Source organism: Anthonomus grandis, chromosome 22 (genome assembly GCF_022605725.1).
Source record: "Anthonomus grandis grandis chromosome 22, icAntGran1.3, whole genome shotgun sequence".
NCBI classification, from domain to species: Eukaryota; Metazoa; Arthropoda; class Insecta; order Coleoptera; family Curculionidae; genus Anthonomus; species Anthonomus grandis.
This window is the reverse complement of record NC_065567.1, coordinates 45,111,692-45,135,654: the sequence shown is the minus strand read 5'-3', so window position 1 is coordinate 45,135,654 and position 23,963 is coordinate 45,111,692. Positions and strand designations below refer to the sequence as shown.

At 36.9% G+C, this 23,963-nt stretch overlaps 1 protein-coding gene across 4 annotated transcripts in view; it reads right to left on the bottom strand.

The window, feature by feature from the left end:
* The window catches only part of LOC126749096 (rho guanine nucleotide exchange factor 17), a 344,657-nt gene that overhangs the window by 19,013 nt on the left and 301,681 nt on the right, over positions 1–23,963 (bottom strand). For 3 of the 4 annotated variants that reach the window (XM_050458723.1, XM_050458727.1, XM_050458728.1), the window contains 3 exons: positions 18,856–19,117; positions 10,365–10,646; positions 10,042–10,109 (listed from right to left, as the gene is read on the bottom strand). In XM_050458723.1, the coding sequence (XP_050314680.1) occupies positions 10,042–10,109; positions 10,365–10,646; positions 18,856–19,117 (612 nt within the window). Of the gene's footprint in view, positions 1–10,041; positions 10,110–10,360; positions 10,647–18,855; positions 19,118–23,963 lie in introns of those variants that run through there. The other variant, XM_050458724.1, reaches the window with a different exon arrangement.

Genomic DNA, 23,963 nt, shown 5'->3' with positions numbered 1-23,963 from the left:
ATCTTAAAGGGAGTAAAAATAGGTTATAGAAAGATTTATTAGTCTAAGAGTGGGTCAGTACTGTTAACCCTTTCACTGCTGTGGTTGGTTTTTAAAATACGTGATCTCTATGCTAAATCGGACGGTCTATGCCTCTACGGTCGCTTCCCGCAGTTTATTCCAAAACCAACGTGATATAATAAAAGTAAATTTATATTTGATCTGTACATGTTTAATAAATAAATTGTATAATATCATGTAGCAAAGTTTTTATTAAAAAACGTTTTTATACAAAACTTAGAAAAAGTCAAATTAGATCAAATATACTTAGTTATAATTATTAACTTAATATTTTAATACAGTGTGATATTAGTAGTAGTTCGTAGTAGTTCAAGCAGTTAACACGTATGATAGGCGATCCATAGTTTTTCGCGTGTTTCAAAGGGTTAAAGTACAGTTTTTGATTAATAATTTATATCAAAATAAGTCTTTTAAAATTTTGCATCTTTCAAGCTAAGTATTGACTTATTTTAGAATCACGGTTGCCATAAATCAGTAAAATTTAATTTTTATTTCTCTAATTTGTGTAATAAGTATAACATAAATATAGTGCACGTACGTGATAATTACAGTGTTTACATTAACGGGTGTTCTATTGTAAACAGTATTTGTCTAAATTAACTTATATTTAATTAATATACGGGGTGATTTTGAAATTGTGATTAACTAATGAAATAATGGCTGGAGGAAGTACTACGGATGACGGTGATCCAGAAAGTAATTGTGCTAAATGTAATTTAGTATTTGATGACATTAAGTCGATAATACAATGTACCAGGTGTGCTAAGTATTTTCATGGAAAGTGTGTTAATGTTGACATGCGCGGTTTTCATTTGAGAAAATCCACATGGAAATGTGAATCGTGTGATCCCTCTGCATCTAGTGATAGTGCATACAAAACAGAGCGCGCTAGGAAAAGAAGCCGCACAGATGATATTGTTATTGATTTAGATAATGTAGGAGATATTATGGCCACCTTGCAGCTCTTAGTCAGTAGAACTAACGAGCTAAATCAAAAAGTCGATCTCCTGTTAAACGAAAACCAGAATTTGAAACGTGAAATTGCCAGCCTGAAGGAATGTAAGCCGTCAACAGCCCCATCAAGTGTGAACTCCAAGTTGTCATATGCTGCAGCAATAGGCACCAAAAATGATAGCAAAGTTTTGGTTGTAAAGCAAAAGTGTCCGGAGAAAGATGTAAAGCAAGTGAAGGAGGATTTGAGAAAGAAAGTCAATCCTACTGTTATTGGAGCCGGTTTATCTCTAGGAAAAGCAACCAAAAGTGGCGGCGTTATCATTAAGTGTGGCAATGAGAAGGAGCTAACTTCGATACAGTCGCAGATCCAGAACAACATGGGTGACAACTACAGTGTTGAGGTACCAAAACTTTTAGAGCACAGGATTAAGGTGGTGGGCATTAACGAGTCTGAGTACAACCTATCAGATAATGAAATTTTGGCCAAAATAAAGAGTCAAAATAATGTTCCAGAATCTCCAAACCGGAAAATTCAAGTTGTGAGAAAAACTAAAATCGTAAACAAAAAGTTCAATATGATCTTGGAAGTTGATGCTACCACGTATGCAGTGTTTATTGAAAAGGAGAAGATGAACATTGGTTGGAACCGTTGTCCTGTCTTTAACGAATATGGTATCCGAAGGTGTTTCAAGTGCTGTCGGTATGGTCATTTACTGAAAGAGTGTAAAGAAAATAAAGTGTGTGCAAAGTGTAGTGGATCCCATGATGTTAAAGAATGTAATGTAAGTAGCGTTAAGTGTATTAATTGTGTAGTATCTAATGAAAAGTATGGTCTTAGGCTAAATGTCAATCACGTTTCTTGGGATGTAACTAGTTGTGATTCCTATAAGCGAATTGAAGAGTTACAAAGGAATAAATATATTAAGTAGCAATTAGACCTAAATATTGCACTTAACACCAACATTGTTTATTTTAATTGCCAAGGTTATCTAAACAACAAAGATAACATTATTTTACTAGTAAATGACTGGAGGCCTAAGATCTTGCTTTTGAGTGAGACTCACGTAACCCCGGTTATTGAGCCATGTGAGTTGATTATTGATGGGTACAATTTGGAGCAATGCACTAGTAACAACAGTAGAACAAGTGGGGTCTTGGCCCTTATTAGAAACGATATTAGATATAAGGTGGGGTCTGTATTGTCTATTGATGATTATGTCTGGCTGTTGTCTTTTGAGCTATCTATGGGTGGAGGTAAATATTTGTGCTCTGTTCTGTACCATTCGCCTCAGAAACAAGATGCCAAATTTATAGAGTTTTTTGGGGGATATTTAGAGCAAGTTAGTGGATTTAATGGCACCAACATTATCCTTGGGGATTTTAATTTTGATTTATTAAAAAACAATTTTTATAGTAACAAATTATTAAGTATCATTTATACCAATGGGTTTAGTCAAATAATTAAGACTCCAACTAGAATAGTCCAAAGAAGTCAGACTCTGATCGATTATTTAATTTCAAATGACAAATCTCTCTCGCATAAAGTCCATCAAACTCCTAAAATTAGTGACCATTCTATTATATCAATTTCTATGGATCAATCGAAGGAACAGCCAATGGATGTAGTAAGTTATACTAGGTCTTTTAAGACCTACAAATGCCATAAACTTCAGGAAGAACTGCTTACATGCAATTGGAATAGAAATAGTTCAGATGTTGACTTACTAGCTAATACTTTTGTCAGAGATATTAGAACAATTCTTGACAGTATGTGCCCAAGGATTAAAATTGTGCAAAAACAGAAATATGCCGATAAAAAATGGATAACTCAAGATATAAGGGAGCAAATGCAGGAAAGGGATCGATTATATAAAAGGGCTGCCATAGAAAACAACGACAACGTTTGGAATGAATATAAAGCTATAAGAAATAACATAGTAAGCAAGATAAGAGTAGAAAAGCATAGATTTTTTGCGAATACCATAGATCTAAATAAAAATAATCAAAAAGAACTCTGGAAAAATCTGAAGACGCTTTTGCCAGGAAAAAACCAAAACATGCCTAATGAAATAAAGTTTGAAAATGAAATCATTACACAGGAGGATGATATTGCACATAGATTTAATAATTATTTCGTGAATAGTATTGATCTTATTCTTGCAGATATTCCACCAGCAGCAAATGGCCAAACATATTTCATTGAACCACCTTCAGTCCAGAAAACCTTGACACAATTTAATAAAGTTTCGATGACTAAAATGAAGGAAATACTTAAAAATCTAAAAAACGTTGGTGGTGGGGAGAGTGGCATCTCCAAGCAGGTTCTTTGCGATGTTGCTTATGTTGTGGGTGATCGTCTTCTGGATATTATCAATACATCCTTAAGTACTGGGATTTTTCCGCAAGCCTGGAAACTTTCTACTGTTGTTCCTGTTCCAAAAGTGCAAAACACTAAATTGTGTAATGAATTTCGGCCAATTAACACCGTACCTATTTATGAGAAGCTCCTTGAAGTATGTGTTAAGGAACAGCTACTCGAACATTGTAATATAAATAAAATAGTTGTGCCTAACCAATCGGGGTTCCGTGAGAATCATTCATGTGAGTCTGTCATTATTAATATAGTTGATAATTTTCTCAAGGCCCTTGACTCTGATAATCTAGTACTTGCTGTATTTTTGGATTTTAAGAGAGCGTTTGAAACCGTGAGTAGAGAAATGTTAATTAGGAAATTAGAACGGTTAGGCCTTAAAAATAATGTATTGAAGTGGTTTCAATCTTATCTAAGTGGTAGAGTTCAGCGAGTCATGTACAAAAATAGTTCATCTGAAAGTGTTAATGTAAAGCATGGTGTACCGCAGGGAACGGTCTTGGGCCCCTTGCTATTTTTATTGTATGTTAACGATATGGTGGAGGTAGTGCGGGGGTGTAATGTGGTGTTGTTTGCGGACGATACAATGTTATATGTGGTGGGTAAAGACATTCATCAACTGCAACAGGTCATGAACGTTGAACTCAATAACTTATTCATCTGGCTCTGTAGAAATAAACTAAGTTTAAATGCAAGTAAATCCAAGTTTTGTATATTTGGCAAGAGATCTAGATTAAGTTCTATAGACATGGGCAATGTACAGATTTCTGTGAATGGGAAAAGTATTTTGTACGACAAAGAAATTAAATATTTGGGAACAATTTTCGATGCCAATCTGAATTTCCATGCTCATGCAGATTATGTAATGAGAAAATTTTCAAAAAAAGTTGGATTTATCACAAGAATTGGAAAAAACTTGTCAATGTACATCAAATTAAAACTTTACAACGCCATTGCTCTTCCTCATTTACAGTTCTGTTCAACATTATTGTTTAACTTGCCACAGTATAGAATTGACCAATTGGAAAGAATTCAAAATAGAGCTATGAGACTGATTCTAAATTGTAACCGTTACACGCCTGTTATCTCTATGTTGGGTGTCCTAGATATGTTGTCTGTACATCAAAGAATTTTGTATAACGTTTATTTGTTTATTTTTAAATTAAAACATCAGATGCTCCCCGATTATATTTGTAATAAATTAAGAGTTTTTGGAGATATACATAACTATAATACGAGAAATCGTATAGACTTCATACTAGTCGACAGATGTAACACAACCCAAATGCATAATTCAGTTCTATACAAAGGTTTAATACTATTTAACAACTTGCCTGCTAACATCAAAAATTGTATTACTTTAAATCAATTCAGAGGGCTCTTGAGAAAATTTATTATGAATAAGTAAAATTGTGTTTGTTATTTTATTATTTTATTTTAATTATGTAGTTTATTAAGTTTTACTATAGTATGCATTGTTTCCGCTCCAATCATCATCTTGATTGTTGGTTTATCTGTTGACTGGGTATTTTTGGGCCAACCGGGATACTGGTTACAGCTTCTTGGAACTACCGAAGCCTTTCTAAGTATTACACGGGGGGACCAATGTGTCTAGTCGGCAAGGTCAACCAAGTTCCAAATGTGTGTCATCGGCTGATTGCAACCGAACCGACTCGATCAACCTGAGTCGACATTATTTTTATTACTATAAGGCAAACAATAAGTAACTGTGCTTTTAATTAGTAGGGCAAGGAAATAATGTTTAGGTTAAGTCTAGTTTTAATTTATGGTCTACCTCTGACAGGATATTTCTGGAACCGGGATGCTGTTTCTGGATTACCGAGATCATCCATGGACAAACCGGAGTGTCCTGATACAGTTATAGCCAATTTACACTTTTAGTTTATTTTTCACCTATGTTTTTATTGAATGTAGCTTCTTGCTAAATAAAGATATTATTTATTTATTTATTTATTATTTCTTATTTATTTTTTAATTTACGCTCTGTACACTATGCACTTTTTAGATATCGGCTTCTTTTTTTGTCTAACTGTTCACCCATTGACGGAAAATGTTCAATTAGTCGTAAGGGTGAATCGCCGTGAATCGAGTGTGTGTTGACTAGTAGATTTGTTTTTTTTATGGTAAACACAAGTACAAGAGGAAAGTTCTATGTCACTCTTGGAGTGGTGCTTGCGCGGAGATATTTGTGGGCATTTATCTTGAATCGCTGTAGGTTGTATGCGTCGGGAAATATGTGAGGTGGAAGCCTGTTCCACAAAGAACATATTCTCCAGATGAATGAGTCCCAATACAGCGACGTCCTTGGGGTAGGCAGGTGGACTCGATGTTGATGAGCCGCAACTGCTAGACGCGTCCTTCTTGCCGGAACAGCTCTGGGTAGAATCAGATCTGCCAGCTCAGAGAAGCACTTACCGTGATAATAACGGTAGAATTAACAGAGATCAGCCACCTTTTTCCTGTGCTCCAGACTATCCAGACTCTTTGTCAATTCTGGTTTGTCGATAAGACGAATAGCTCTCTTCTGTATAGAATCCAGCAGGTTTAAACTATGCTTGGGTGCAGAGCTCCAGACATGCGAGCAATACTCGAGGGAAGGGCGTATTTGAGCCTTATAAAGAGTCAGCAGCTGTTCTGGTGTATACAGTTTTTTCGTTTTGAAAAGCACTCCGAGTTTTTTGGAAGCCGCCCTGGAGACCTCGGCAACGTGGTCATGCCAGGACACACTGTTGGTGACCTCAACTCCTAGAAGATGTAAAGATGATTTCATTGGGAATGTTTTCCCTGCCATAACCAGCTCGGGGCCATCAAGGTTAGTCTTCATCGTAAATACTGCAGCCTGCCTTTTTTTAGCGTTAAAATTGACCAAATTGTTATCGCCCCACTCCAAGATTGCTCTAATATCGTTGTTGGTTGAAGCTACTTGTTGCTGCCTAAGATTCTGAGAACTTGCGGCTGTCGTTGGTTTGGCGGACTTAGATGTGGAAATAAGTGTGCTATCGTCCGCAAAGCTGTAGATTAGATTGACAGTGGTTCCTAGCAAATCGTTGATATATACCAAGAAAAGGGTGGGGGATAGAATGCATCCTTGAGGGACTCCAGCGTTAATGTTAAATTTGTCGGAGAGGTATCCATCGACGGCTACTTGGGTTGTTCGTTGTTCAAGAAAACTTTTGATCCAATTCAATAATGAGTTTTGTATGCCGATTGAGGAGAACTTGGTTAGTAGTCCCTCATGCCACACTCTGTCAAATGCCTTGGAAATGTCAAGAGCGACTGAGCGGGACTCGTTGTGCTTCTCCATGGCCTCCGTCCACAAGTGTGTGACGTAGGCCAGAAGATCGCCGGTGGATCTAAGCTTTTGGAAGCCGTATTGATGATCGCTAATTAGTCCAGATGATTCCAGATATCTTAACAGTTGTTGGTTGACTGCTTTCTCCATAATCTTCGATATTACTGGAACTAGTGCAATCGGGCGGTAATTGGAGGACATCGTCTTTTTACCCTTTTTGGGTACAGCTTGCACTCGAGAAGTTTTCCAGCTTGTTAGAAATTGGCCCTGCTTATACGATGCCGTGAACAGTTTACATAAGGGAGGAGTCAATTCGTCTGCGCAACGTTTTAGTATTAGGGCTGGAATTCAATCGGGTCCAGAAGCTTTGTTGGTATTTACGCTTTTAAGAATTTTATTTATAATTCGTTGGGGAAACGAAATTGCCTTGCGAGTGCAGAGTAGAATTGGACGCGAAGAGTTTACCCAGTAAGTTGGCTTTTTCCCTTGCTGTTACCGCGATAGAACCATTATCTGCTGTTAGGGGTGGCCGACTTAGCAAATCCTTGACTAACTTTCGATACCGACCAGAAAGATCTTGTTCCATTTGGGCAGTTTAGCAGTTTGGTTGTGATCCTGTTGTTGTGACTCTCTTTGCATTCATCAATAATTCGCTTGCAGCTATTTCTGGAGGCTAAAAAGTTTCTCCGATTTTCGATGGAAGGATGTTGACGCCATTTGCGATATGCTGCGTTTTTAGTGTTTACTGCCTTTTTGCAATTCAGGTTGAACCATTGCTTGTTGTTTGATCCGCATTTAGTAGAAAAAGGGATATAAGCTTCCATTCCTGCCAAGATCGTCTCTGTAATTTGGTTTGCACATTCTGAGATGTTATTGGTTCTAAAGCAGACTTTTTTCCAAGGGAATGAGCGATAAAATTCCCGAAGATGGTTCCACTCTGCTGATTTATAGTGCCATACCTTCCGCGGCCTCGGAGGATCCTGCGTTTTAACCTCCAACTGGCAAGAGACTGTTATCAATGTGTGGTCCGATGTTCCTAGGGGGGCATGTACTGGTACTGTGTACGAGTCAGGGTCTGAAGCCAAGACCAGATCTAGGAGACTCGCGAATTCGCCGTCTCGATCGGGGATTCTGGTAGGTTCCTCCACAAGTTGCGTAAGCCCGCATATGGTGGAAAATAGCTCAGTTTCTCGTCCTTCATCGTCGTTCTTGTTGCAGAAGCGCAGCCAGTTGATATTGTAAACGTTAAAATCACCCATGACGATGATTTCTGCGCTTGGGTAGTCAATTTGCAGATTGTTAATGCAATCAACCAGGTTCAAAAAGAGCCCTCTATATTGGGTGTCGCTTGGTGGTCTGTAGAAACAGCAGATAAATTTCGTAGCACCACTGGCTATATATGTGGCTGATACTTTTATTCTTATCTGGTTGATGTTTTTATCTTGTATAATACTTTTTACGCACCATTGTGCGTAAAAACTTAAAATAAAGGCCACGCAACACCCGTCAAATGCAAACATACAATATACATTATATAATAGCACGAGAATAAACTTGCCTGAGACGATAAATGGTAAATTTTTCGTCATCTGCATGGACAGGACGACTTTTTTGGCGGCTATATCCGCTTTGCGCAGTGAAAGGGTTAATGTAGACAAAAGATTTCATAAAACTTTGTAATAATGGCTATCATAGAAAGCACATCTCTAAATATTTAGACCATAAAGACATCTGTGGCTTAAAGACGAAATAGAAAATTATACCGATTAACGTATTTAAACGTCATCTTGACTCTCTACCTGGGCTAAAAAATATTGAGTTTAGCGGTATCCGGCAGGAAAAGATGAGAGGCAATGAAAACCATATCCCCCATTTTCTTTCTAACTTACACTACCGCTCAAAAGTATTTGCCCACACATGACTGTTTTAAAGTTATAACAAAAATATTATTCATATGAAACGGTTTATTTATACCAAAAAGAATATAAACAATACATTTTTCAATTAATTAAATTTAAGAAAATCAAATTATCAAAAAACAGCTTCACAGAGTTTCGGTAGTCTTCTAATTAATTTGTCCAAAGTTTCCTAAGGTATCTTGTGCCACTCTTCTTGGATGATCCTCCACAAGTCTTCTTTTGATGTGGGGATGATTTTCGCACTTGTCTATCCAGTTCATCCCACAGTTATTCGATAGGATTGAGGTCCGGTGATTGTGGGGGCCATACCATAACTTTCAAAAGATGTGCAGAAGCCTTTGTAATTGACCTAAATATTGCTTGCACAATTTCGACGTGTGCTTGGGGTCATTGTCATGTTGAAAGATGAAGTTTTCCCCAATTATTCGAGTACCAGAAGGAAGTACATTGTCACTTAAAATTGTTTTGTAACCCTCTTTTCGAAGAATTCCCTCTATTCTAATTAGATCGCCCACTGCATATCCTGCGAAACAACCCCACACCATCACCGAACCACCACCGTGTTTAACTGAGGCCACCGTACAGTTCTCAGCGACCCTTTCATTGGCATAACGGCGAACAAAAACTCGCCTCTTCGTTCCAAAAACCTCGAATTTCGACTCGTTACTCCAGAGAACTTTCTTCCAGTCATCAATGGTCCATTCTTTGTGTGATTGGGCCCACTCAAGTCTTTTCTGCTTATTAACATCTTTCAGTAGCGGTTTTGATACAGCTAAACGTCCCTTAAGACCCGCATTATAAAGTCGCCGTTTTACTGTCGAAACACTGACCGCTTTTTTACGCTCCTTGTTGATTTTTGCTGTGACTTCAGGGGCGTTAAGGCGTCTAACGCAATAGACGCCTTAACGCCTTAATGCCTTAATGCTTGTAATTATAATATTTAAATCCTCCTTTGAACTTGTTGCCTTTGCCTTCCCGATCGAGGTTTGTTGCTAATAGTCCCTTCTCTGGTGAATTTCCTAACATTATAATCGACAGTCCGCCTTGGAATTCCCAAATCCGTCGAAATTTGACGGTTAGTCTTTCCAGCCTCATGAAGTCCAATGATAACCTTTTGTTTCTACTGATAACTCTTTTGTTTTAGCCATTTTGAAGAATGTTGAAAAACCAGCAGAGAAACGGTGACAATCGTCAATAAGCAAGCGAAATTATTTACCAATGTTACACAAAATTAATTCTTGAAGACTAAACACCTTTAAATGTTTCAAATTTCATCGGAAACGAGCTGTAAACAGATTAGTTTTTTAGAAGAAGTGCATATTATTACTATATTGTTTGTTATTGCAGATGGGCAAATACTTTTGAGCGGTGGTGTATGTAAAAAATATTTTTTGTTAGGTTAAACTCATATTAAGTTGACTTACTTCCATCTCGTTCATAAATTAATAGTACTCCATTAGCCATGGAAGCAAATACTCGATGTTCTAAGTATCTAAAAATAATAAATCTTTGATTATTAAAATTTATATAAAACTATGCGATGTTATATTTAAAACTAAAATTTATTTAAATCACCCTTTTTATCAACCCAATTTCATAATTTTCAGTCCACTATAAAATAAAATAAGGTATACAATATATGCTTTTTTTAAAGTACCTTTATGAAAGGCTTATATTATTTTAGAGAATGTTTAACCAAAAAATGTATTTAATAATATTAAGATTTAAAGAGCAAAAATATACTTACATTATACACAATATAGCCGACCCCAACTGAAGCCTAACCTTATTTTTCTTTATCCTAATATTATCATTAGAGTTATAAATATGTATACAGCCATCTTCGGTACCCAACCACATTGTCGAAAGTTTGTCAGGTTCCTCACCATGTAGACTGCTTTCGGAATCTCTTTGCTCGCTTTTCTTATCATCGTCGGGTCGATCATCTTCGTCACTTGATGAACTACTATCGAACTGCATTGCTTTTTGTGTTTGTAATTTTTCTCTGCTTTTTCCTGACGTAAATGATCTTAGTGGCAAGATAAAATATGGCATTAGATAGCAAAAATGGAACTTTATTAAAAATATTAATACTAATAAATACTTATACTATACCAGGTAAATTAAAATACTATATAAAAAAGAGTACTGCAACAAAACAAGAAATCATCCCAATTATCTTAAAAAACCAGGAAAAAAGTTTTAATTTATGCATTTTCACAATTTTTTTATAAACAATAAATTAAATAGTAAGAATGTTATATTTACATACATAAGAGGAGGAGTGTTTTGCTATTACACCATTAATACAAATATTGTTCTTAACGTTATTTTAAATAATGTTCGTAAATAACGTCATTTTAAAATGTGCTCAATATTTTTTATATTTATTCCTTTTTTTATAAATCGAATTTTACGAAAAATCCTAAAAATCATTTCTGGTTTGAATTTAATTTTTACACTTTATCCGTTACAATGTTTTGTTTAATATTATTATTTTACTATGGCCACAATTTATTTTTCATAGCTGCAATAATATTAAACAATATAAAAATAATTAATTTTATAGTGAAACATATATACATAAGTAAAATATGTATTGTTGTTGTGACGAATTCATAATAAGCTACTTATTCATTATCTTTAGTAAAACAAATTTATAGTTTCTAACAACTTGAAGGCTTCTCAGTATACTGCCATTTAACCCGATATTTATTGTACCCTTTTAAAATTACGAAATTTATTACAACCACTAAAAAACATTTTTAAGAAACCGCAAATGTCTTAAATATATACCGTACAGTTATAGTAAGAAGTAAATGAAGAATATTCATAAGACCCAAAAATTATCAGGTTAAGTCAAGAAAATGCCATTAGTGGTTGCAGTAGGTCGGTAATGATACTGAATATTAAACTTTGATAATATAAAAACAAGAGCTTTCAAAAAATAAGAAACACTTCATTGACTTAATAGCAATCCATTGAGGGATCCTGATAAATCTTTACTTGAGGCTTCCATAATAAACCATCTCGAAAGGCAGGACCTTCAGTTTATTCATTATCATAGTTATATTTATTTGTCTATTTGCTTATTACAGCAAGAGAGCTATGCAACATAATATAAACAAAATTTGTTAACTCAACAAAATATCTAAGACTAATTTATCAAAGAGAAAGAGAAGTAATACATTCACTGTCACGCATTCTTACATTCTTATACTAAAATAGAAAACTTGAATGATATACCAAATATTTTGGCTTTCGTTATAGGTAATCACCAAGAAATATTAATAAAAAATCAAATGAAGAAAAGCAAAAATTATTTAATTATTTTCCTCCTTTAGTATCACATTCAATGCATCCGTAAAGTAGCGGATAAATTCAATAAAAATGAAATGGACCGTTTCTGAAAAAATGCCCGAACCGATTTTAATATTTGGGTTTAATGTTTTTCTACGTGGAAATTAAATATACAGGATGACTTAAAGAAAATATGACGTCATCAATATGTTTTTTAAATGGAAATCACAATTTTTTAATGCAGAATCAGAAAGAACGCATTTTTTTACAAAGGATGTGTTACAAATGAATAGTGGTTACGTAAACAATTTTCAACGAAAAATTATGATAAAATGTAAAATTAAAGAAATACCGATCTAAATTAAATGTTGGTATTTTGGTTTTTTAGTTGTTTTCGTTGTTATTATCAGTGTCAAAAAGTGAATGTATTTTGGTACAACTATCTGAAGTATTTTTACATTTGCAAGTGGTGTTTATTCTTTTTGAAAGGCGAAAGCAATGTCATCCTGTGTTTTATTAGTAACTACACTTTATTATAGTGCATACGATCTTAATCCAAACGGTGGCAAAATTGGGTCTGTCAATATTCCGCATCTATAGGTATTAAAATAAGAAGCGAAATATATGTGATTAGTCCTCATATATTTCGAAGGCGACGAACGCCGGGATTTTTAGCCACCGGCCCCCGACAAGAAAACTTTGTCAGAGAGAGATGTGCGAATGCCGTGTAATAGACGAAGAGGGCAAGTGGCGAGTCGAGAGAGGTTTTGAAATTGTGAACGGGCTGGAAGTAAACGCTAGTGTCTTGCTTAAAGGCGATTTTTACTTTTTTATTTATATTTCATATTCGTCTGTATAGCAGGTGTTTTGAAGTGTGCTGGTCGCGTGCCGTTTAATTCTAGTTTATGTATTTGTTGCTTCTCTTTTTATTTAGCGTTTTTTTGTTATTAAATTGTTGCTGCTGTTGTTGTTGTTTTTGTTATTGTTGGTGTTGTTAATACCTAAAATTAACAAGATGGCGTTGTGGAGACCTTTTGATGTGTCTGATGATGAAATTAAAAATTTGGATGCCAATATAAACCAAGATCAATCCGAATTTAAAAATAAAGACTTGCATGTTCAAGCCCAAAGACTTATATTAAATATTTTTAATTGTTTAAAAACTGAAATGAGCGAGGCCTCACAAAATGATATTCTAAAAAGGATTTGTGAGCTCACTAAACTGACTCGTACCACCGTCTACACTATAATAAATGCAGGGATTGTGATTGATCATTCGGTAAAACGAAAATAAAAACAATAACAAACTGAAGCAAATTGATAATCCTGACAGAGATGTTATACGCCAAACTGTTTATCAATTTTATTCTAAAAACACCGCTCCAACGTTAGAAGCAATTCAAAATAAATTAAATATGGATTATCTTGATTATAAGTATAAATCTCTTGATACTTTACGTAGCGTCTTAATAGATTGTGGCTTTAAATATAAAAAACTAGATAAAAGAATGGTTATTATGGAATCTCCTGTAGCCTGGCGGCAGGAATATTTAAGTAAAATAAAGGAATATCGTCAATCAAAAAGGGAAATTGTTTACCTTGTTGAAACGTGGTATGACACACATGATATCGTTAAGAGTGGTTGGGTTGATAATACCAAAATGTGCACACTAAGTGGACCTTGTTCTCGCGGCAAACGCGTCATTATTTTACACGCCGGTGGTTTGAATTGAATTGAATTGACGAAACAGTGGGCTGCCAAGGCAGTTGTGCATAGAGGTCTCCTGATGGACCCGTCATGCCCCACCGGGGGTTTACCAGAGCCCAACGGCCTTAGAGAAACCGATAAGGCTCTCTGGTCTGAAGGACTTAAAGTCGCTTGGTACATTGAAAGTGTTACCCAAGTATTTGAACCTAGCGCGCGTGAATGCTGGGCACTCCCCGACTATATGGTCAACGGTTTCATCCTCCTCACAGCACCATCGGCATTCCGGGTTGTCCGCAATACCGATAGTATGAAGATGGCTTCTTAAGTGCCAGTGACCGGTTAAAAGACCTGTCACTAGCCGAATTTCGCGTCTTTTTAGGCGTAGAAGATTTTTGGTGAGACAGGCAGAGGGCCCACCTATGTGCGCTTTGGCCTGTCTCATACCAGGGGACTCAGTCCCATCTTCGGTGGGTCCACTTGTCCAGCAGACCCTTCATTGACGCGACCGCAACGCATTTGGCGACACCAACTATGGGTTCCGGCCCCATCGGCACATTCGCGGATCTCAGTCTGGCCGCTTCCTCATTACCTGCATGGCCTGCGTGGCCAGTTATTCAGACGAGCTGGACCCTGCATCCAACCTGTACTAGTTTTTTCAGGACTTTTATGCACTCCAGTTCAAGCTTGGAGCTTACCTTTGCGGCCGTGATAGCCTTAATGGCAGCTCTGCTGTCCGAGCATATTGATACGACTGTATTGCGGTGTCCGCAGCTTAGGATTTTCTGTCCGCATTTTAATACAGTGAATACTTCGGTCTGGAAGACAGTGGCGTGCTCCCCCAGCGAGTATGCCCTACTGGTATGTGGGATCCGACCAATAAGCCCTGATCCAGCTCTGTTATTCATTCTGGAGCCATCTGTGTACCAGATGGTCCCCCTATTTAGCAATGCAGGTCTGTTGGAATGCTGCCACTCCTCTCTGCCTGCAATGTGCGTCACGAATCCCTCGCAGTCCACAGTTACTGGAGCCATGCAGTCACTGCCCATCAGAAGGAGAGGACATTCCTGTATGGCCCGTGACCAAATTTTTGCGTGACCGGTGTCGCCAGCACGTAGTTCGCCGAGGACGTATAGCTTGTATGCAGTCCTCATTGCCTCGAATTGCACAACGAGGTCCAGAGGCGGAAGGCTCAGCAGAGTCTCAAGCGCTCTAGTTGGCGCCGTCCGCATGAAACCCGTTATGCTGAGACATGCAAGCCGTTGGACTCTGTCCAGTTGAGCACGAATTTTCGCTTTCTCCGTACATGGCTACCAAACGATAGCCCCGTATGTGAGAAGAGGTCTCACAATGCGCGAGAAGATCCAGTGGAGGATCTTAGGAGACAGACCCCAGGTATTGCCGAAAGCCCGCCTGCAGGCCCATAGCGTGCAGGTGGCCTTCTTTATTCTGGTGTCTGCATGATCGTGCCAGGAGAGTTTGGGATCCAACTTGATTCCCAGAAATCGAACTGTCCTGGAGTAATGCAGCTGCACGCCACCTAGAGATATAACAGGGGGCGTGCCAAAGTTACGTCTCCTCGTGAATAGTAGGAGCTCTGCTTTTTTTGGGGTTAATTCTGAGACCCCCCGAGAGGCACCATATGTCCACCATACGTAGGGCTCTCATCATAGAGCCCTGCATTGAGACGACGTCTTTCCCTGGGCAAAGGATTACTAGATCATTAGCATAGGCCTGTGTGTATAGGCCAGCATTGCTTAAAAGATTTATCAGGCTGTCGACCACAAGGCACCACAAGGTAGGGAGCAATACTCCTCCCTGCGGGCAGCCCCTAGCCGCCAACGTTTCGACAATCTCGTTGTTGAGCTGGGCAGATACATGACGTTTCGAGAGCATGGCCTCTATCCAGCTAACCAAACAGGGTTCTGAGCCGCGGCTCTCGAGTGCTTGGCAGATTAATGCAAAAGGAGTGTTGTCGAACGCCCCTTCAATGTCTAGCACCCAGACAGGCCTTGCCACTACCCAGAGCACCCTCCACCTTCCTAACGAGGTGGTGTAGGGCCAGGTCCGTGGATTTGCCCGCCTGATAGGCGTATTGACTTAAGGCCGGGACTCAGCGGTCCGCGGTCTCTTAGCCCCGCCAACGCGCTCGGTAGGCGTAGACCCGGGTGTTCTGAACCTTTTGGTGCCTGGTCCCTCCTTAGTGGAAGCCCCAGGCTTGCAAGCCTCTGAGGGAGTAGGTGCCAGGGCAGCCGCGGAAGCCGAGCCCATGGAGCCCTTGGCCTCTTCTGCAGCCCCAGCCTTCCTTCTCCTTCTTTTCTCAGAACCGCAGAGCTTCTTTCTTTTCAGCTGTGCCCTGTTGAGAGCTCCAGCTAGATCGTCAATGTTGACGTCGAGGATTACCGGGTTCCCTGCTGAGACAGAGCCCTCGGGGGTGGGAGAATGTGTGGGCCCATCAGAGAAAGAGCCCGCAACAGGAGCTGAAGGAAAGCTGGGTTCTGATGTAAGGCTGGATACTCTGGAAGGTCGCCCGGTATTCCAGAGGGAACGTCTGCGACCGTGTTTTGCCCCACGGCCATTCATCCCTCGGCACGTTGCCTACACACCTTGGATTGGGCTAAAGAAGAGAAGAAGACACGCAGGAAAAGACGAACACTAAGAAAGAAGAACAGCAGACCGAGGGCGGCAGATAGTAAGCCGAAGAGAAAGAAGAAAAAATTGCGAAATTTATGGAAATTAAAAACTTGCAGATTCCTAAAAAGGCGACAAAAAAGGCGTTATTGGAAATAATAAAAAAAGAAAATTTAAAAAAAGAATATGTCCTTGACAAAATTTGCGAGGCAAATGGTTATACAATTTTACGTCTTCCTCGGTATTACTGCGTTTTTAATCCTATTGAAATGATTTGGGCTACTCTGAAGGACAAAATACGGAAATATAATCATTCCCCAACTGACAGTGCTTTCGTCTTAGAAACCATAAGAGCAGTTGTTGAAGAAATAAACAAAACTGATATATGGAAGAATTGTGTCCGAAGTGTTGAAAAAAAAGAAGATGAATATGGCATTTTACCCGCTGTTGACCCTATTATTATAACTCCAAATTTGGACTTAAGTTCAGAAAATTCTGATAGTGAATTTTAAGTCGTAGTATATTTTATATTTTTAAAGAAATGCAAAAAAACCGCATTCTAAGTAAAATTAATAAAAAATTATGTAGCTGTATAATTGTATATCTGAAAACATTTAGTGTTTTATACCAAATTTTTATTAAATTGGTATGTGATGTAAATTAATTGTGTCATCGCCATCTATGTTTAGGTTAAGAAGGTTTTGTGACATTTGACCAGTATTTCATCTCTTTTACATACATTTTGTAAAATTTTAATTTATTCGATACATAAATATAGCTCTATTTTAATTGTGAATGTATTGTTCATCTCACCCTCGACATGCGAACCAAATCAAATTTAACCCTGATGATGGACATCTCCCATTTTGGTTTTTTGAAAATTAAATTAGTTGAGAGTGATTGATGGTTTTATTTCTAATTTAACTTCTAACTCCATTGCAAGAAGGGACTACACTTCTTTAATACAATTTTTTTATGTAAGTTCTTATTTTTACCCATTTTATAAGTAATAATATTTAAAAAAATTCTACTACACATTATCATGACGAAAATAAAAAAGAAATTCAAAGTAGTATTAAAGAAACTGTAATTTCGAATAAGCGAGTCTGGGATAATTTTAAAGTAAAAATTTACTATACCTATTAACTTGTTATAAATTAATATACTAATATTTAATGTAAATTTATTTAAATAAAAAATTTGCCGTTGCACGCCTATTTTTCATGAAGAAGATGCTGCTTATGCCCACAGTTTTGTTTTTTTTTTGCTGTTCAGATTGATATCGTATGAACTATACCTACTGCTAGTGTATATAATATGAGAAAATTAACCGAACATGAAAGAATCGAAATCTTGTGCATGATTGGTTTCGGAGATATGATGAGTACTCAAAACGAGGTGGTTCAGTTATTTAATGCAATTCATCCTGATCGGTCGCCTATTAGCCAAAGCATGGTAAGCAGAGTTGAAGCAAAGTTTCGTGAATTCGGGCATGTTCGGGATACTCGAAACGCTGGTCGGGGTTCAATAACTGAAGAAGATCAGCTTAACGTTATGTTAACTGTCCAAAATAATCCCAAAGCCACAATCACTGCCGTCCCGGCTTCTAATATTAATTTATCGCTATCTACTGTGCATAAAGTATTGAAAAAAGCAAAATTCCATTCTTATAGAATATTCTTACTTCAAGAGCTATTGGAAGATAATTTTGATCTCCAAAATAAAGTTTGTAAGCAAATGCAGCAATTATGTAATGATAACAATAATTTTGTAATACGGATAATATTTTCTGACGAAGCACCGTTTACTCTAAACGGCCTTGTAAACAAATAGAAGTGTCGATACTGGGCGACCGAAATTGGTTCACATAATGTCATACACAACACTCTCAAAAAGCCAATGTGTGGTGCGGTATAGTGAAAGGAAAAGTTTTAGGAGTGTCATAAAGAAAGTAATTCTTTATGACACTCTCACTGGTGAGAGGTATTTGGACTTTCTTCAAAATGATCTCGCTCTGATAACTTTGTATCCGGATTTGGAAGTGAACTTTTTTCTCAGCAAGATGAAGCCTCGCCACAATATGCTTTACGTGTTCGCAAGTATCTAGATGAAGTTTTTCCAAATCGTTGGATAAGTAGAGGAGGGCTCATTAAATGGCCACCCAGATCGCCAGATTTAACTCCCCTCGATTACTTTTTCTGGGAAAACTTAAAAAGTAAAGTCTATGTCACTAAACCAGCGAGTTTAGAAGATTTAAAAGAACAAATACTTTTTCTTTAATTTTACATTTTATCATCATTTTTCGTTCAAAATTGCTTATGTAACCACTATTGATTTGTACCACATCCTTTGTAAAAACATGCGTTCTTTCTGATTCTGCATTAAAAAATAGTGGTTTCCATTTAAAAACATATTGATGACGTCATATCTTTTTTTCGACTCACCTTTATCAGTCATATTTAATTTACACGTAGAAAAACCCCAATCCAAATATTAAAATCGAGGGGTTCGAGCAGTTTTTTTTAAGAAACGGTCCATTTCATTTCAATTTATCCGCTACTTTACGGATGCAATGTATATCTAAACACTACTTTTTTATTACCTGCTTTGCAAACCCGGCCCAGGTACAGATGCAATGCATAATATCCGGGTATTACAGACTCCATTGCAAGACGTAACCGCCGGCTCTGGTTTTTCATTGAGAGTCAGAATACACACTTGTCCTACGTACGAATCACTATTGCAGATCCAGACATCCCGGCCGTTATCGCTAAGAGTTGGTGCTGCGCAAGTAAATTGCAAACCAGCTCGAGTTTTTCGTACAGGGACAGTTGCTAACATTTCTGGAGTTGGACGGCGATCTCCTAAAACGCAAATAATATTGTTGTACTAAACAGCTATCTTTATGTGAAGATGAAACGGTAATTTGTTCACGTATTAATTAAATCACATATAAAACAAAATAGCAAAATAGCAAAAAAATAACAGCAATAATGAAACCTTGCTTAACAACTTTTTTCCAAGAAACCGAATTCAAAGAAATTAAATAGTTAGTTTCTTTAGAAATTGAGAAAACCGAGTATCCATTCATAATCTCCATTTAATTTGTTTTGTTTTCTAACTTTTATATTGAATTTTCAAATCGTCTTAGTCTCATTTATTTGACTCAAAAAAGGATATAGATAAAGCTTTATATGGAAATCTTCTAAGAATTATTCATTTGATAACATTAACCTGTGTATCCTATTTAAATCTATTGGAATTTTTTAATAGTTGGGTGTACCGATTGATGAGATATTAGTGAGATGATGTTAATATATGTTCGTTATGCCCGAAATTTACAAAAGACAAATCTCTAGATTTATTATCAATAATTTCTTTAAAAAAAAATTACATCTCTGCGAAAGCGAAAAAAAACGAAGCACTTAGCATTTTATACAGATCGTGTTTTCGTTCGTTACTTATAGAAAATCACATAGAGGCGAAATTTTGCAACGTCGCGCGTGTACGAGTGCCTGCGACAGAGCACGGCCGGTCCGAGGACTAGTGTTGGGACAAACCTTCTATTTTCGTATAGCAAATGCTTTTGCTAATGCGAATTAAAAATAGCAGTCGAAAACTCAAATAGCAGGTGCTATTTGAGTTTTATTCGATACGTACATATCGTACATAGCTAGTCCTAGCTGTAAACAGTGTAAACTGTGTAAACTTTAAACTGTTAAATTTTAAACTGTAAAATACTGTAAAAAGCCATGAGCGAATTTGCAAAAGGAACAATTATTATAAACTATAAACTGACCGAGTGGACAAGAAACATCGCTAAAAGCTTTTATTTTTATTCCTTAATTTTGAAAATATTAAAAGCCGACTTCTTTCCGATAACGCTATCGGCGACGCCGCACCATAAAGATAAAAAATGGGTGAAAAAACCGATGGGTGTCGGCGTCAGTCGGAATCAGTTTAATAAAATGCGGTTATCAATGATGACCCTAAATAAATTCGAAAGCGTCTTAGCGCTTGATATTAAGTTGGTAATACTTTACAGCCCAGACTGCGGGGAATCACCGGTTATTAATGCGTAAACGACTACAATCTTTGCTTGCTATGATATGATGTAAACTGTAAAGTAGAAACTGGCCGAATAGCACATCGTAGTCATTGCACCACCACCACAACGGCTATCGCACTCTAAATATTAGTGCCGCTGCAACCAACGAGACACCAGACAATCAGCTGCCGAGGTGCCTGCGTAAAAAAATTCAGTTGCTATTTTAATAGCAGCGATTCTTAAACTCATAGCAGATAGCAGTTGCTACTAAACCAAATAGCAGTGAAAAAGTAGCAGACTGCTGTGTTTTGCATAATGAAAATTAAAGCGTTATTCTAATAAAAAATAAAATATCAACTATGATAAAAATATAATAAAAATTAGAAATAAAACTGTAATAAACAAACTTAACAACATATCATTTTTTTCATAAAACGCTCAAATAAACCGCCTTCTTTCGCTAAACAAAAACTTTAACTATTGTAAAAGCTATTTCGCACCTCCAAAAGAGTTTCAGGTAAAATGGAATTGGCACCTTCGACAATTTTATTTCGCAACTCCTCTAAATTTGTTGGCCTACTAAATTCATGCTTGTAAATGGTCTGCTTAAGGTAACCCCACAGATAAAAGTCATTTGGAGACAAATCTAGAAATCTAGGAGGCCATTTAATATCGCCAGTCCCACTAATAAGGCGGTTAGGAAAAGTATTTGTTAAAAATTCTTTTACCCTAGCCGCGTTATGAGCAGGACAGCCATCTTGCTGAAAATAAACCGATCCCAGGTCTACATCAGGTAGGATTTGAATGGCAGGAAGAACTTGGTTTTGCAGCAACTCAATGTACTTTTGGGCGTTTAAAGTGCCATCAATAAAAAATGGCCCTATATACCTGTGTCCCAAAATACCTGCCCAAACATTCAATTTCTGAGGATACTGGGTACGAAACTGAAAACTTCTGTGCTTGTTTTCCTGAGACCAATAACGAACAATGGAAGAAATGTGTTTGCCATGTAATGGAAAAGAAGATTCAACAGAAAACAAAATATTTTTTAAAAAATATTCGTTTTCATTTGCCTTTTCCATCATAGTTTCACAAAATTTCGTTCTTCGCCACTGGTCTTCAGGAAATATTTCCTGAGTTTTTGAATACTTGAATCATTTGTACCCATATTTTTTCCAGGTACGAGGAACAGTTTTATTGCTCATTCCCAGTTCCTCTCTAACACTTCTGGTGGACCGTGTCGAATCAAGTTCTAGGGTACTGCAAACCATTTCTTCCCGCCGTTCTATATCCTGGACCACTTCAACAGGTGCTTCTTGACGTTTTCTGTGGCATTTTTTACAATCTTGAAGACAAAAAGATGTCTCAAAATTTGTAACCACATTTAAAACCGTTTTTGCACAAGGAATCGGTCTATTCTCAAATGTCACTGAAAACAAATCTCTACATTGTACTGCCGAATTGCTTCCATAAAACCATTTAATTAGTTGAACTCTTTCGGAAGGGGTATAAAGAGCCATAGTGAAAAAAACACGAAAATAACGTATAATCAAAATTATTAATGCAACGTGCAGTAACACAGCAAAGTGAGGTCTGCAGACTTTCGGTTCAATAAATAAAAATGAAAAATTCCGCCGCCTGCATGCCGCAACCAAGCGGTGTTGCCATTATTTTGGGTAATACGTAGCTCACGATAACACGATCTGTATACATATATTCTTATATATATTTTTTTAAATATTGTGTGATGTATTATTCTAATAACTTACACACAAATTAAACAACATGTTTTAAATAATTTTTAACTACAGTCATACATACATTTGAAAAAAAAATGGGTTTAATAAAAAGTGTATTAAAATAAACATTTCATAATTTTATCACTCAAAACTGCATACTTGGACATGAGTTTTTTTTTTTTTATAACTTTGATAGATGTTTGTCAATCGTTTGGCTTTATTTTTTCTTTAATTCTTGTAACTTTTTTTACATTTTCTTTCGTAATATTTCTTAAACATATCTAACAATAATATTAGCAAGCATTCATTAAAATAGGCTTTCAGATATGATGCTATACTTTTGACATTGTATGAGAACTTGGTCAAATTAAACATTACAATAACAACAAACAGTTTATATACTGTATTTTTAAAATTGATAAGACAATAGAAACGTAGTGTGTAGGGAGTAACAAGGAAAGGTAGGCAATAATAAAACACATGTTGTCGTTGTTGTTAGTTCAAAAAGTGAATGTATTTTGGTGCAACTATTTGAAGTATTTTTACATTTTCAAGTGGTGTTTATTCTTTTTGAGAGGCGAAAACATTGTCATCCTGCGTTTTATTATTAATTCGGCCATCCCAAAATTAGTGCATCCCAAAAGTTATGTCTAACTTTATTTGAAATTCAGGGATGTGTTTGAAAAAAAAACGCTCGGACCCGTCGATTTTTATTTCAAGTTGCGCATTTTTGTACGAGAAGTTTGTATATACAGGGTTGGTCAAAAATAAATTACGACCATCTACTTAATTTTTTTCAAATGAGAGCACCTTTTTTTATTTCATCTTTGAATTTCCCGTGGAATTCTACGTATGTTTTATGCATCATGTCCTATACCTAAAGTCAACAGTTATCGAAAAAAAGACGATTCATGTAACAAATAAAAAAAGAACAGAAATTAAGTTAAATGTTGCCATTCACGGCTTGACAATAGCCAAGGCGATCAATAAAGTCTCGTTGCACATTTTCAATAATTTCCGGAGTTAAGGCGCGCACTTTTCTGCGAATTCTCTCTTTCAAGTCGTCTCGATTATTTGGCCTATTAACAAATACCTTCGACTTGAGGTATCCCCACAAAAAAAAGTCCATTGGTGTTAGGTCAGGCGACCTAGCAGGACATTCGATGGGTCCTCTCTTTCCTATCTACCGATTGGGAAAGGTTTTATCCAAAAATGTACACACAGTGGCAGCATAGTGCGGAAGAGCGCCATCTTGCTGAAAAATTAGTTTTTCGTCAGGATACTCTGGGTCCAATGGATTTGGGAATATAACTAATAATACTGGAACTAATTCAAATTGGAGAAAATCGAGATACACTTGTCCCATTAAAGTCTGTTCAAAGAAAAAGGGACCTATTACTCTTCCGCGCACTATCCCACACCACACATTTAGTTTTTGAGGGTACTGGGTGCTTACCTCCATCATCCATTGCGTATTTTCTGTTGCCCAATATCGACAATTTTGTCTGTTTACACTACCATTCAAACAGGACGTGGCTTCATCGGAAAAAATAATATTTGTTTCTAAATTATTATTCAGATTGCACATGTTTTGTAAGCGTTCACAAAACTCATTTCACCTATCGAAATCGTCATCAAATAACTCTTGTACAGGAATAACTTTGTAGGGGTGATATTTGTGCTTTTTAACTATTCGGTGAACTATAGATTTCGCCATGTGTATTATTCGCCATGTAGTATAATTTGCCCCAATCTGCGACACAGGAGTGCATGGATTTTCTTCCAAAGAAAGCAAAATGTCAAGTTGTTCATTTTCATCTCGCGTAGGATGACCAGATTTCAGCAGATCTCTAACATGACCGAATTCTCTAAATTTAATCTCTATTCTACTCACCACCTTTTGACATATCGGTGGACGATGGA